At 37.0% G+C, this 14,543-nt stretch overlaps 1 protein-coding gene across 2 annotated transcripts in view; it reads left to right on the top strand.

Moving 5' to 3' along the window:
* Positions 1-14,543, top strand: part of LOC149795356 (vinculin-like) — a 104,351-nt gene that overhangs the window by 40,188 nt on the left and 49,620 nt on the right. For both annotated transcript variants that reach the window (XM_089965133.1, XM_089965132.1), the window contains exons 14-17: positions 977-1,171; positions 2,272-2,449; positions 2,938-3,070; positions 10,570-10,680. In XM_089965133.1, coding sequence (XP_089821259.1) covers positions 977-1,171; positions 2,272-2,449; positions 2,938-3,070; positions 10,570-10,680 — 617 coding nt within the window. The remainder of the gene's footprint in view (positions 1-976; positions 1,172-2,271; positions 2,450-2,937; positions 3,071-10,569; positions 10,681-14,543) is intronic.

The following is a 14,543-nucleotide window of genomic DNA, read 5'->3' as shown; positions in this document are numbered from 1 at the left end:
AGGGATCTAAGATATTGAAATGCCATGTGAGAAAAGACAGAAAATGTCTGAACTTTTGCTGTTATCTGAGACATAATCAGTACATGATTCAGTTTTCTCTAATTGGCTTGTTCCATGATTAAATTTGACAAATGTCATTTTACTGCAAACAAACAGTACATAATGAAATCACAAAGTCAAGAAACAGGAACGATAATTACTTTTCTTATCTCATGCAAATGTTCTTGAGGGTCTCATGATCTCTGAAAGGAACAACTTTAGTTTTATTTCTTATTGCTACAAAATAACTCATAAAGCAGAAAAGTCTTGATGTTTACAAATAAATGAAGATCACTGATATTATAAAACAGATTATATCATCTTAACATCATATATAATGAATGTTAATTTCCTGTCTGTATTTCAATATTATTACTGTATCAGGCAGTATGTATTTGTTTGTGGTGATATCACTTCAGTTACAAGACTATCCAGGTAAGTAACCACTTGTACTCGAGATCAGTTATATTTTGATTACATGCCCTTTTAATCATAACATAGTGTGTTTGATACTGACGTTCAGTCATCAATAGTCTTAGATGTAGTGAATTGAATTTTAATAAATCCCAGTTCATTTTGAATTTCATTCTCACTGTATATCTGTAAGGCCTATAAGAGGAAGTATGTAATAAACCCAAAAGTGCATCTATGTTTTATTCCAAGTCTGGAAAGGAACTTCTTTGATATGGCTTTTTTGACAGCCTCAGTTTATCTCTGTGCTACATCAGTTTTTTTATTTCTGCTGATTTGGAACAAAGCATTTATGTAATTTGGTGTATATACTTTTATTGCATGCTCAGTCTTTAATTGTTCTAGGTGAAGGTTATAGTATATCATCAGTAGTGTTAAGATTATTTCTTAATTGGTTTTTACAATACATGGTTTGAATTTATGATCAACTCTATTACAAGAGTGGTTATATTAATTTTGTTGACAGGTGTCTTATTGTCACCAAAACTACACAATAAAGGCTCAGCTGGTAAAGTCCAAAGTAACAAACAAAAGTCTGGTTTTAGCAACCGTTTCATAGCAACTTCTGACCCCAGACTGCGGCCATTGGGCAAAGAGCAAGAGGTCGTTTCAGTACCACAAAGGTCAAATATGCAGAAGAGTATCAGCCTGACACATACAGGTAAATAGTCAACAGTAACAGCAACAGCAGTAACAACCACAACCACCAAGCAACAATTTATCTGCATTTTATATTGCATTTGATGATTATGCCAGACTGGTCATCTTTCATTTCAGTTTCTGAAGTCTTAGCTCTAAAGTCATGCCAATAACCAAGGTACAGATAATGATGAAAATATAGCCAAGTAATTTACTAGAAACTAGCATTATGGCATTATTGTTATTTTCTTTTATTATATTCATAGCTACATATAAATTATATGTATGCATTATGCCAGTTATATAATTTTTGCTGAACCTTTAAGTTTGATCTCAATTGTTTATAAGACTTGTTTATTGATCTCCCATTGACCATTTTTGCCTGTGGTAACTTTGGTAATTGTTAAAAGTATCGTAAGAATAAGCATAAAGAAAAGTAACATAATTGAAAAGCTTCATTTTCTTGTCAGATTTTATAGCATTTATTTCAGTGTCGGACATTGTAATGGTTCAATTAAAGATAACAGAGACATAGTCAAACATAGTGTGAGCTATGAACCAGTAAAATTTCCAGTAACAAACTGATCTGCAAATGATAGACTTGCTTTCTGTGGCAGGTTGAAGAAAAGGAGAACCTTCCAAATTTTGAACCCAGAGACTTCAGATGCATGTTACATGACAGCACTCTTGACTTGAATATCAGGTGTGTCATGCACAGTATACAAAACACAGTTGCAACCAAATAAAATGAGTTACTGTGTTAAACAACCAATTTTCTACCAGTCTCATGAATCTTTGAGACTATCATGAGAACTCACTTTGCTGGGATTACTTCAGTGGCTGTGATAAGTAAGCAAGTCATTCTTATTGTGAGATTATGCTTTGACCATCATGCACTTAAAACAGGTATAGTATTAGTGTTTAATTTTTATTATGATACTCATTAACTGTCGTCTTTTTCATTTGACTTTGGAATTCAGGTGTTTTAATGGCAATGAAAAGAAGTTAGTTAATTTTCATGGACAGGAGGGAAAAACAAGAAAGATATCGATTCATATTTTTGACAGATTTATATAGCCATCTTGAGTGATGTATTTCTCCAATATTTTTAATCTTTTGTAGTTCCCATTTCCCATGACTCCCATGCTGGCATGGTGGTAGCCAATTTAACCTCCTGGGCTAGAAAGGGAGATAAGCAGAAAGTAAATCTTCACTGTGGAGAGTTGTTGGGATGGACAAATCATATAGTAGATGCTGCTCAAAATGTAGCTAATCACTGTCAAGATACACAGAAACAAAAGTAACCAATTAACTTTTGAAATTAATATTATTAGTCAAACAAAATTTTTCTAATTTTTTTTCATACTTTAGAAGTCGTAGAATCTACTTTTACTTCATTTTCCATAACTACCTGAGATGAACATTATTTCCTTATTTGGTTGAAGTTTTGTATTATTTGGATGCATAATAATTATTATTCATTAAATGGGTTAGACTGAATTTGAATTTCTAAATGCAACCATTCTTGTTTATTATTTAAAATGTTAGGTTATCAGATATATATTTTCTTATGGATAAGAATACTAAATCATTTATAAATAAAACACATTTCAAATAATGTGGTGTGCATGTACTCTTTGAAGACCAGAAAGTGTGAAAAATACTATGATATTTAAAATTACTGTTAAGTAGAACAATAATGCATTACATAGTTATTATTTGCCATGAAGATATATAGACATATATATAGATACAAATATATCAAAGTATCATTTATTACTTTTCCAGGAGCATAAGGGACCTATGCTTTGAAGTGGATCAGCTTGCTCCTCAGGTCATTCATAAAGCTAAATTTGTACTGGTTGGTGATTTTAGTCAGCTTCAAGACATGCACAAACAGAGTGAAGAATGGGAAACAAAGGTATTCAGCACAGTGTCATAATTAAGATTGGTTTCTCTGTCAAATACATTAACCAATTACACTAACGCTAGGAGTTACTTCTCTTGCCTTTTGAATTCAGCCCTCTCTTAAACTTGAAACGTCTGTCTGTACTTCATATAGACAAACGGAAGTAACTATTACAGATTACCTCACCATACCCCTACAGGTGGCACTCCATATACCAGATATCGTTAGTTTAAACTTGAGGTGCACACTGTTGACAGGCTTCAGAGAATCCATGGATTTCTATTTTTCTTTTGGCTTTTTAGGTGTACAGTAAGTCTGACAATCATACTGTGCAATGCGTACTGCGTATTTATGTATTTTGTGAATTTGTTGATGCTTCATATTAAAATGTGCTGACATGGTAATGCCAAATTTACATATATGTAGTGCCACAAGAACAGTTATTCTTTTCATAGAATTTTGCCTATTTTGCATATCTCTTTATTCAGATATATTTATATTATTGTTTTGTCCTTGTTAAATTCGATCAGCAACTGTTTTCTTTTTCCATTCCTAGCAATTGTTGATTTAGGTGGAAACATACCTTCATATTTTGCTATTCAATAGCCATTAACTCACATCGTATTTAAATCTGGTAAGTTTGTTCTCTGTATTTTCATATAGTCTGTGACAACTTGGTTATTAGATGAAAAAGATGCAGGCGATTTATGGTTGTTGAAAACAATCAGTGGTCATGCCTTGCCACACTCTAAATGCTCATTGTCAAAAACCTGCAAGGTGTGCTCTCTGTGAACAGAATATTTATGGTCAAATATTCTTCAAACACAGTTCACGACAAGGAAAAAAGGCCTTGATCCAATTCCAGTGAACAAGATATTTTAAGTTTACACCCACCCTCTGACTTGTTATCTAGTTTAGTTGGATGTTTGGGAATGCCTCCCCAGTTACCTGTTTAAATCTGTCATATGGAAGACATATTGCAGATGGATGCCACCAGAAAAAGTTGCATCATACAGACTAGGCAACCCATATGGTACAAGTCCAGCTCCATACCCAGAAATCATATAGGTGACCAAAAAGTTCTAAGTTTGAGTTCTCATAGGAGTTATTTTTTATTTTGCCTTATCTCTCATTCAAACTTTAGAGTGGATAGTAAATATGGACAAATCAGCACTTGTTCCTTTCTCAACAGGGGCTCTGAGTTTGTTAGTGGTCAAAAGCACTCACTATTACGGATCACTGCCATCTCACCTCTGTCTGCGTGGGTTTGATTCTTGGGCTCGGCCAATGTGGGTATGTGAGAAAGCTTGCCAGTAGTTTCTCATGGGTCGGTGGTTCTTTCTGGGTTTTTCCTGGGTTCTTCTTCCACCATTTATACTGACCACCATGTTTAGCCTATCTTGTGCTAAAAATGGTGTTAAACCCTATAACGACAACAACAAAAATCCTTCTCAACATTTCATTCATTTGGGTATGGAGTCCCTCACTCATACGAACCTACTTCCAACCAAACCTGGACCATTGTTTTAGTATCAGAGGATCAATTCTTCCAAAAAATTTATCATGGTAAGGGAGTTCCTTCAATTCATTGGGCTTGGGCTCTTCCATTCAGCAGCGGATCTTGTGAATTTTGGCACCCTTTGCAGATGGCCCTCCTCTCTTAGTGGCTTCCAATTTCTTGTCCATTAAAATCTCATGGAAGTTAGATACTTCTTGATCCAGTGGCAGAACAGAGAATGCCTAGTGTAGTTCCATTGGAAGCCCCACATCCACAAGTCACAATCTGCTCAGACAAGCTTGCCAGGCTGGGGGTGCACTTGCTACTGGACTTTTTTGATGGTCTATGACAAGTGGACACAACCAGAAAGAACCCTTCAGATCAACCTCTTGGAAATGAAGGCAATCCACAAAGCCTTCCCCCATGTTTGACAGGACTGTCTTCATTTGAAAAATGTCATAATAATGTCAGACAATTCAGTGGTGGTCGTATTACCTTCGCAAACAAGGTGGAACAAAGTCACCACAGCTATGCTTGTTGATTTGGGACTACCTTTGTTGGTGTTCACAACAAAGATCTCTCTGCTTTGCTATCCAAGTATGATCTATTCTGACCTCACTTTCTAAATCTGTTCCCAGAGTGGAATCAGTTGTGGGTCTTGACTCAAGTCTTCTGAATTTGAACCTTTATCCACAGCATCGCTGAAGCAACTGTCACACAAGAAGTGCTTCATGATGGCCTTCACTTCAGCATTGAGAGTAAGCGAGCTCTGCGGACCAAAACTACCTAGTTTCTTTCCAACAGTTCATTTATTCTAATGGCACAACTGGGTTTCATCACTACCAACAGGCTTTTGTCTAATGGCATCCAGAAAGTAAATGTTATGACCCATTTTGTTGATTGATTCTTATAGAGAGGCAAGGTTACAGGACCCAGTAGGTGTTCTCCAAATCTGAAGCACATGAAGACCATATGGTCTGGATGCCAGAGGCTTTTCCTCCCAGTAGAACCAATCAGAGAGGACATAACACCATAAGTGTTACAATCCTGGCTGTTGGGAGCCATCCAGTTATCATACAGGAGCATGTACAACTGATGAGGATTTCAGTTCACAAAATATTTGTTATTTCTTCAAGCCTTGCCTTTCAGTGCAATGTCTCATTAAAGATGAAATGGAATCAGTGGGTTGGCTCAGTCCACTTTTTTTCTTTCTATTTGCATGACATAAAACACCAAGTTGAATCTCTTTGGTCATGTGATTGCTATCCAGACAGGCACCAGACCATGCCTCTCCTGACACAACCTCATCCTTAGGTAGGACCTGTCAACTTTTGCAGGATTCACCTGAAAAAAACTTTTCCTTGTAGTTATTTTATTGAGTTTTTGGAGCCAACAGGATAGTCCCTTGCATGTGTATATACACTTAAATTCAGTTGTGTCGGCTATGGTTAGGAGAATTTTAACCTTAGAGTTTTATTAAATTAGAGGCTGGATGCTCAGACATTCCTCCACTTATTCTCCTGATGTTAATGTGTGCTAATTAAATCCGCAAACAAGTCACCAAGGAGACCAGTCTCCTGATGTTAATGTGTGCTAATTAAATCCGCAAACAAGTCACCAAGGAGACCAGTCTCCTGATGTTAATGTGTGCTAATTAAATCCGCAAACAAGTCACCAAGGAGACCAGTCTCCTGATGTTAATGCGTGCTAATTAAATCCGCAAACAAGTCACCAAGGAGACCAGTCTCCTGATGTTAATGTGTGCTGCTATGTATTTGACAAAGAAAGGAAATTATACTGTGAATTATGTTTCTCTGAAAATACTTACCCAATCACATTGTGAGAAATCCCTTGCAACCCTCCCCTCAATGTGAGCATCCTGTCTCAGACAGCACTCAAGTAAAAATTGACAATATTGTATATGCAGTGCCACCTATGAGAATTATACCCCTGGGTCTATAAAATGTACAGAGGGACTTTTCAATTCTATGGACAGGAAGGGCTGGATTCTGGAATTAGCAGAAGTAATTATTAACATTAATGTGATTGGGTAATCACTTTCAGAGAAACATAATTTACAATAAAATTGTCCTTTTATTACACTAGGATGCCATGATAACAAACATCAGCCAATATTCTATGCATGCACCGTAGGAAGCGGGTATTAAGTATATCTGGGCATAATAGTTGAGTACATTTAAGTACTGACACAAATTGGGGTTCAAAAGCAAAGTTGTGAGTGCATGAAACTTGGCAATGGCCCAAACAAAGTGAAGGGAGTGCTGTGGCTATGGAACCATGTGACTGTAACGAAGGCCCCCAATTTAAAGTAAATATCAGGATATATACGGATAATAATGATTGAAAATGCATGAAATAAGTTTGGAACTGCATGAGAAGCCTGATGTGCATAAACGTAGAAATGTTAGTTATATGTATTGATAGCCAGTTAGGGCTTCATGAATAATAAATTCTCCAAACTGCAAAAAAGCATAAAAAGCAAGTGCACAGGCAGTCTGTAGTAAGAGATTATTGTACTCACTCAGTCCATAGTGTTGCAAGCACTGCCATATGTCACATAATATATCATATGTAGTAGGAAGTCATTTCTGTCTGTAATCACATTGCACCTTTCTGACACCTTTCATTATATTCTGTAGTCTAAGTAAATAACTAATTAGTTATTATACCGATGCCGAATACCGGCTAGATAAAGTTTTATAGTTTGATATGTCAGGTGCAGCATCTGCATACAGTGCGCAACAAAGTAAATCAGGGTGTCCTCCTTCACAATGGGGGGGAGGGCAAACTAGATCCTGGAATCCACAATCCTACCATGAAAGACCTGAAGGTTTGGATACGCATATCTGGTGCTCATGGTCAAAGATGAGTCCCACAAGAATTTTACGGTAGGCTCTAGGTGAGCAGTCGTATTGCTGGAGGAAGGCACTCGCATGGTTGTTGCTCTGCTGTGGATGCCAGCTGCTGAAATTGTGTAATTGTAAATGGGATAATGAATCAGCTATATCATTTTTCTTCCCTGGTATATGTTCAGCGTATATGACAAAGCTGTTAATAACAGATGTCAAAGCCAGGCAGCGCATTAGTTTCATAATGCCCCATGACTCTTTGATCTGCTTTTTTTTATTATTGCAACTGTTGTCTCATTATCACAGTGGAAGAGTATTTTCCTTTGCTGCCATTCATGACCCCACAACACTGCTGCCACCACTATGACAATTCACAGAAAGCTATAGAGAGTTTATAGGCCACCAAAGGATGTAGCTCCTTTGGCCATGAATTTGCAAACCAGCAACCTTTAAAATAACCCCGAAACCCAACAGACCCTGAATCATTAGTGTAAAGTTCCATATCTGCAGAATCATAGATAACATCAACATAAAATAGAGAAATCCCATTCCACTGATTGAGAAAACCACTCCACATTTGTAAATCTTTCTTGCATTCTCTGGAAATATGTAGGTGATGATGTAGCTCCCTAACAGACGTTGATACCTGCAATAAATAAGAGACAAATGACCTGCCTGGGACATTTACATGACAGGCAAAATTCAAGTGTCCCAGGAGACTTAGGAGTTCACATTTAGTTACTGATTTTGTTTTGAGAAATTGAGTCAGAAGGTTTCAAATTCTGTCAATTTTTTCCACTGGTAATTTTACTTGCACAGTTAATGTATCCAAAAGCACTCCTAAATATTCCAAACATGTGGTAGGACCAAGAGTTTTATGAGAGCAAGTGGAATTCCCAAACAAGCAAAAAGCATTATCATGATGGCCATGGTTCTATCAGCCATGTGGTAAGGGTGATCAATTGTAAGGAAGGCATCCAATGAGTAGAACAGATTGTCAGTGTCATAATTATTCACTGCAATCCAACTGATAGCTTGTGACATTTTGGTGAAAATCTTTGGTGAAGACCAAGAACCAAACACTAGACATACATAGAAATAATACTGATTGTTCCATTTAATGCCATGATAGGGCCACAGACTAGGGTGGATGGGGATGAGTTTAAATGCATCGCAAATGTCAAATTTACATGCCCCTCTTCCTGCCGTTCTAATTGTCTTTGAGGCATCATCGACCTGGACATATTTCAAGGAAAATTTCTGCTTGTCACTCAAGCTATTAAGGCTTGAGTGTTCTTGATTATTTTGTGGGGCAGAGAGATTGACAATTAGTCTTTTTTTTCTGGAGTATTTACCCACAACGATGCCTATAGGATTTACCCTGTAAATGGGGTAAGGTGAAGAATCAAAAGATCCTATCAAAACTCATTTTGTTTCTCATGTTCTATAATATCTTGAACTATGTGTGGCTGAGCTCTAGCAGACATTAAATTTTTACATTCAAAGGTTGCTGAAGGTTCTTCCTGAACACCAGTATGAAAACCCTCACACAAACCCTTTATTAAATTTGTTACGAAATCACCATCAGGGTGAGCTTGGAGCTCTTGAAGAAGCAAATATTGTAAAGTTATGTTCACTATTTGTAATCATATCACAGACAACAGTAAAGTTAAAAATAGTAAACAGAACTCCATCTCTGCACTATAAATAGAACAAATGTTACCTATTTGAATCCATACACATACGCGCCTGTCTGTTAACTGTTAAGCAATGTAGTATATGTGACGATTAACATCAATTTTAATGATTTTACAATTTTGGTACAAACATATTATGTATGGAAAGCAAGCATGGAAAGGCGCTTTCATGAGAATGGTGTAAAGATGTCAAAGGTGCTTGCATGCGAATCAGGTAGAGGTGTCAAAAGGCGCTTGAATGAGGTAATGGGTTTGGGTATTGAACAATCATAAAGGCCTTCTTTGTTTCAAAATAATTAATATAGAAGAGAACAGTCTTTGTGATTAGAGTTTGCAGAATGAAGACTGCTAGTAATTTCCATTAGAAAAGTCCTTTCATTGTTATTGAATAAAATTGGGATTTATTTTTAGCCGATCAAACTTCTGTTCAGCCAAAACATTAAGGGGTGGAGGGAGGGCAACCATTTTTGCATACTTTTAGAGTAGTGACGTTTCTCCTTGGCCAATAGTTCATGTTTTGGTTGCCATAAAGTAAACATCCCTTCCAATAGGGCAAAAAGCAAAACTTTTCCAAAATGCCATGTAATGTTTTCCATATTAAAAAACTGTTTTGCTATAGTTTTGCTATAACCCCTACTAGATCATAAACAGTACAGTGGAACTGCCTATGGCAGGTAGAAACCATAGTTTGGTTGGGAAACACCTGGCTGGTGATTGTTACATACAGGGCATTTATATAGGAACTGGGGGATGGGGGTGGAATTAGACTGGCCATTGTAAACTGATGACTGCTATAGGCCCTGAATTTAATTAATAAATTCATGGCACAAAATGTGTTTTTAAGTCACTTCTATTATGTACTGCCAACCATCCAAACAAATTGATCTGATTAAGTGCTCATTTGTCAGCTCCTCAGTGAGGTATATGAGTTCTAGAGTCTAATTACATACTATGTGGGACCCCAGGTGGCCAAGTCATCTTAGGTCTGCTTTTAAAGATCACTGACATCTCACCTCTGTTGACACAGATCACTGACATCTCACCCATGGGTCGATGTCTTTCTCCACAAATTATACTGGCTGCCATTTATAGCCTAGCATGTGCTGAGAGCTAACAACAACTACTTATTATGCTTAAATGCACTTAAAAGCAATGCCAAGCATTTGTATGATCAAGATGACATCCAGAAAGTGAAAAAGTACTTTATCTGGTAACAGTAGAAGGATGGCAAAGTTCTGGTTGACAAAATTTACTAACTTTTAATTGAAATTTTTCCCATTAAAAATTCAGCACCAGCAGAATTGGGGCTGCCCGGTGGCCTTTATTAATATTTCAGAGTCACCCATGGATGTGATTATGTAGAATAGACATATGAATTTTAATAATTCAGTAGCATAATAAAACTCTGGCAGAATAATATATAAACTATAATGTCTTTGATTTCAGATTGAGAAGTTAAGAATCTATGTAGATACAACAATAGAATACTGGATGAATCTATGTGACAGAATGTGTGATGCACTGAGACGGAAAAATACTGATCTACTCAAGCAACAGGTAAACATCTGCATTTGGAAAATTGACAGCCTTCATCTATTTATCTACACCTGTCTATCAATCATTATGAAATTCCATCTGTGCCATTTCTGGCTATTTGGTGACCTCATTTTTTTCGTTTTATGGCACTTGTTGATGTCATGGATGATGTTATGACTATTATGTTGTGAAAATCTACACTTTTCCAAGTATTTGTAACACTGAAAGAATAATTTCCAACTTATATGATGTAATTCTGTGTGTGTTTGTGTGTATTTGATTTAGATATTTAATGTAGCTTCAACAATTTTAGTCATATCACTATGATGCATGTAGCATCATGTCTCACCCATTCATATTACAGTAGTCCCCCTCTTATAAGGCCACCCCTAATGCAGCAGGAAAGTGGCCTTATAATGCGGGTGGCCTTTCTAGAGGGGGATGACAAATGCGAATAGTAAATACATATGAAAAAAGTCACAAGTACATTTAATTTTAAATATTTAATATTTTAATTAAAAAATCACATGCATGATGTGAAATAAATGTAAAACAAACTTTGTCATCATTTGCAAAAGAATGCTATGAATAACCATTGATACAGTTATAAAACTGTCTTTATAATTATGTTACAGTTCACATCACGTCACTTTGTTGGTAACAGTCTAAAAAACAAACCAGTCTCATCACATTAAAAATATCCTTGCTGTCATATCCCCTGCATATACCGTTTAGTCTTTTGTTCCAATCTTCGACAACTTCATTATTAACATCTGCTGATTCGCCGCTAATGACAGAATACTTGATATTGTGTCGCACTTGAAATCTGTGCAACCATCCGTTACTTGCGGTAAAGTCGTCATATCCCAGTTCAACTGACAAAATTTTTGCTTTTTCTTGTGTTTCAAATCAGGATACAAACGTCTCCTGGCTCAAACAATCTTCCTTTCTCCGTCCATTTCACCTTTCCACTTCTGCAGAATTGTTTCATTATCTTTCACGATATTGTTTATCTGAGTCTTCCCGACGTTAGTTTTCTGCATGGATCCTCGACGATCCCCCCCCCCCACTTCCCGTCAGTTTAATTACTTTCACGTTCTCCTCTAAACTGAGAATTTTTATTTTCCTCGATGACATGTTGATCTTTTTGCAGTAAGTTATTCATGTTGCCAACTACAATACTAATAAAACAATTTTGTATGCATCTGAACAAATTGCCGTGTGTTTTTAAAGGAAGTGATCTTGTCACGTGATTCGTTAGTCGCAGTCTGGTACCCTATTGTTTTTATACATTTCTTGAAACTAGGTGAGAGAAGCCAAAACGGCTTCGATATGTACCATTAACATCACGAAGATTTGACCTCGCGGCCGCTAGGATTCATAATTTTGACAATTATTGTCAGGGGTAATAGCCACTGATTACCAAAGTGAACAAGCTCAACATCTTACTAAGGGAAGCCATAAAGGCCATTAAACCATTTTCCTGCTGACTTGGGTATTGCACATCGATACTGCCACTTCTCAGCTGTTTCTACTGTTCGATAATTGTTTTCTTAACAATTATCAGAGTGACTAAACCGGACATCTTATGATAACACAGTAGTAAGGCTAATTGGATTACATGTACGTACCCTTTTGTATGGATTAAAATTTGAGTCTTTCTCGGTTTTTATGGAATAAATTTGGCTTCTCGTGAGGCGTAAATGATATAATATTAACCTTAGTGATAAATGTACTTTACTCAACACTTCTTTCAGTAACGAAAACCTGACATCGGGAAACAGAAATCGGATTACTTAACACACGTTATGAATACAATACTGGTTCTGGATACATATTCAAATAAAATGCGGCCGCTTGTGAGGGGTAAATTTTATGATTTTGCACTAATATGCTGGCCGCTGGTCGCGTTAGCCGGGTGGCCTTTCGCGAGGGGTACTTTTGAACACAAACTCGTCGGTGACAACGGATTCTGGCCGTAAGGAGCGGGTGGCCGCTGGTCAGGGGGGCCGTTCAAGAGGGGGACTACTGTATCCTGACACCAGGCAGACCAGTCCTAACACTAAACTCTTAATGCTTAGTGCCAAGTGAGGCAGCTGTTGATATCATTTATATATTTTTATAAGTTGTTGGTATGACTCGGCTGGGGTTTGAACCCATGACCCCTCACATGCAAGGCAGATGCTCTAACCACTTAGGCCACTGGAGTGGTCTGATGCAATTCTTGTTTACAATTTTTAATTGTAAACTTCACTTTTATGCTTTTGTTAATGATGCCAAAACATACATACATGCATACATACATACATACATACATACATACATACATACATACATACATATATGCACATATACATACACATACATATACATATACATATACATAGGTCCCCTTCTGCACTGGGAAAGTGGCCTAATAAGACAGGTGGCCTTTCCAGACAGGAACTAACTTTTTTGTGAGAAGTATATATAATGTATGTAGTAAGAAAGCTACATACTTCAAAGTATCTAATACCTTCATTTAAAAGTAACATAATTATTAAAAGGTTCTTCTTCTTATAATAATAGAATTATTTCAACTGAATATACATTAAATGTTCTTATTCTTGGTGCAAGTGTGATATGCAAGCAGGTATTGTTGTCATGCACACTGCAAAACTATTCAAAAATTTAAATTTTGGTGCGTACATAATTCTCTTTCCATTTGCTTCATTTTCCCACTGTTAATGAGTAACCTCCTTATTGGTTACAATGTTGTTTATTCGAGTCTTTTCAACATAAAATTGTTGTTGTAGGGTTTAACGCCATTTTTCAGCACACGATAGTCTGTACATGGTAGCCAGTATTAATGGTGGAGGAAGAACTCAGGGAAAACCCCGGAAAGAACCACCAACCCACAAGAAGCTAATGGCAAGCTTTCTCACATACCCACATTGGCTGAATCTGAGACTCAAACCCACGCAGACAGAGGTAAAATGGCAGTGATCCGTAACGGAGAGCGCTTTAGACCACTCTGCCACTCGGGGCCCCCACATAAAATTGTTTTGAGTCATTTCTACATGAAATTGTTTGGCATGTCCCCTCTCCCCACCTCACCTGCTGTTGTAGTGTAGAATTACTGACTTTCTTCTAAAATAATACCCCCCTCCCTTTATGTGATGACATGTTGCTGTTTGGTAATTATTTATTTGGATGTTGCCAACTGTATTCGATTTAATTATGCAGATGAAACTTTTGTTGAGTGGACGAAATGCCTTCTCCTTAAAGGAAGTGATATTGCGTTGTCACATGATTTTTAGGTCTTTGTCTGGTACCATGTTTTGTTAAAGGTCAAGGTTAATTTCTTTGTGTGTGTATGTGTGTGTGCTAATGCACAAAAGCTATTTTTAGCCTATGCTGACCCTGTTATGATCTTGACAATTATGTTCAGTTGTAATCGTCAAAGAGAAGAACTCAACAGATGTGTGAAGCCCAAAACTCTATCATAACGTTGTTAAGTCCATTTCCTGTCAATGTTGGTTTTTATAAACAATGATATAATATTAATCTTACTGTTACATGTACTTTAGTCAACACTTCTATCAGTAATGGAAATTTGGCATTGGGAGACATGTATCGAAGATACAGATAATCTGATTTCTTACCTTACGTCACAATATGAATTAATTATTGGTTCTGGATACATTTGAAGAAAAAGTGGCTGCTTGTGAGGGGAACATTTTACATTTTTGCACTAATATGCCGGCCGCTGGTTGCAAGAGAGGGCTGGCCATTCTTGAGTGGTACTTTTGAACACAAACTCATCAGTGCCAAGGGATTCTGGCTGTAAGAAGTGGGTGGCTACTGGTCGGGGTGGGGGGGGCATTCAAGAGGGGGGACTACTA

The sequence above is a fragment of the Sinohyriopsis cumingii genome, chromosome 7 (genome assembly GCF_028554795.1).
Source record: "Sinohyriopsis cumingii isolate HCF-2022 chromosome 7, ASM2855479v2, whole genome shotgun sequence".
Classification (NCBI taxonomy): Eukaryota; Metazoa; Mollusca; class Bivalvia; order Unionida; family Unionidae; genus Sinohyriopsis; species Sinohyriopsis cumingii.
The sequence above is the reverse complement of the archived record's forward strand: the minus strand, read 5'-3'. Positions and strand labels throughout refer to the sequence as shown.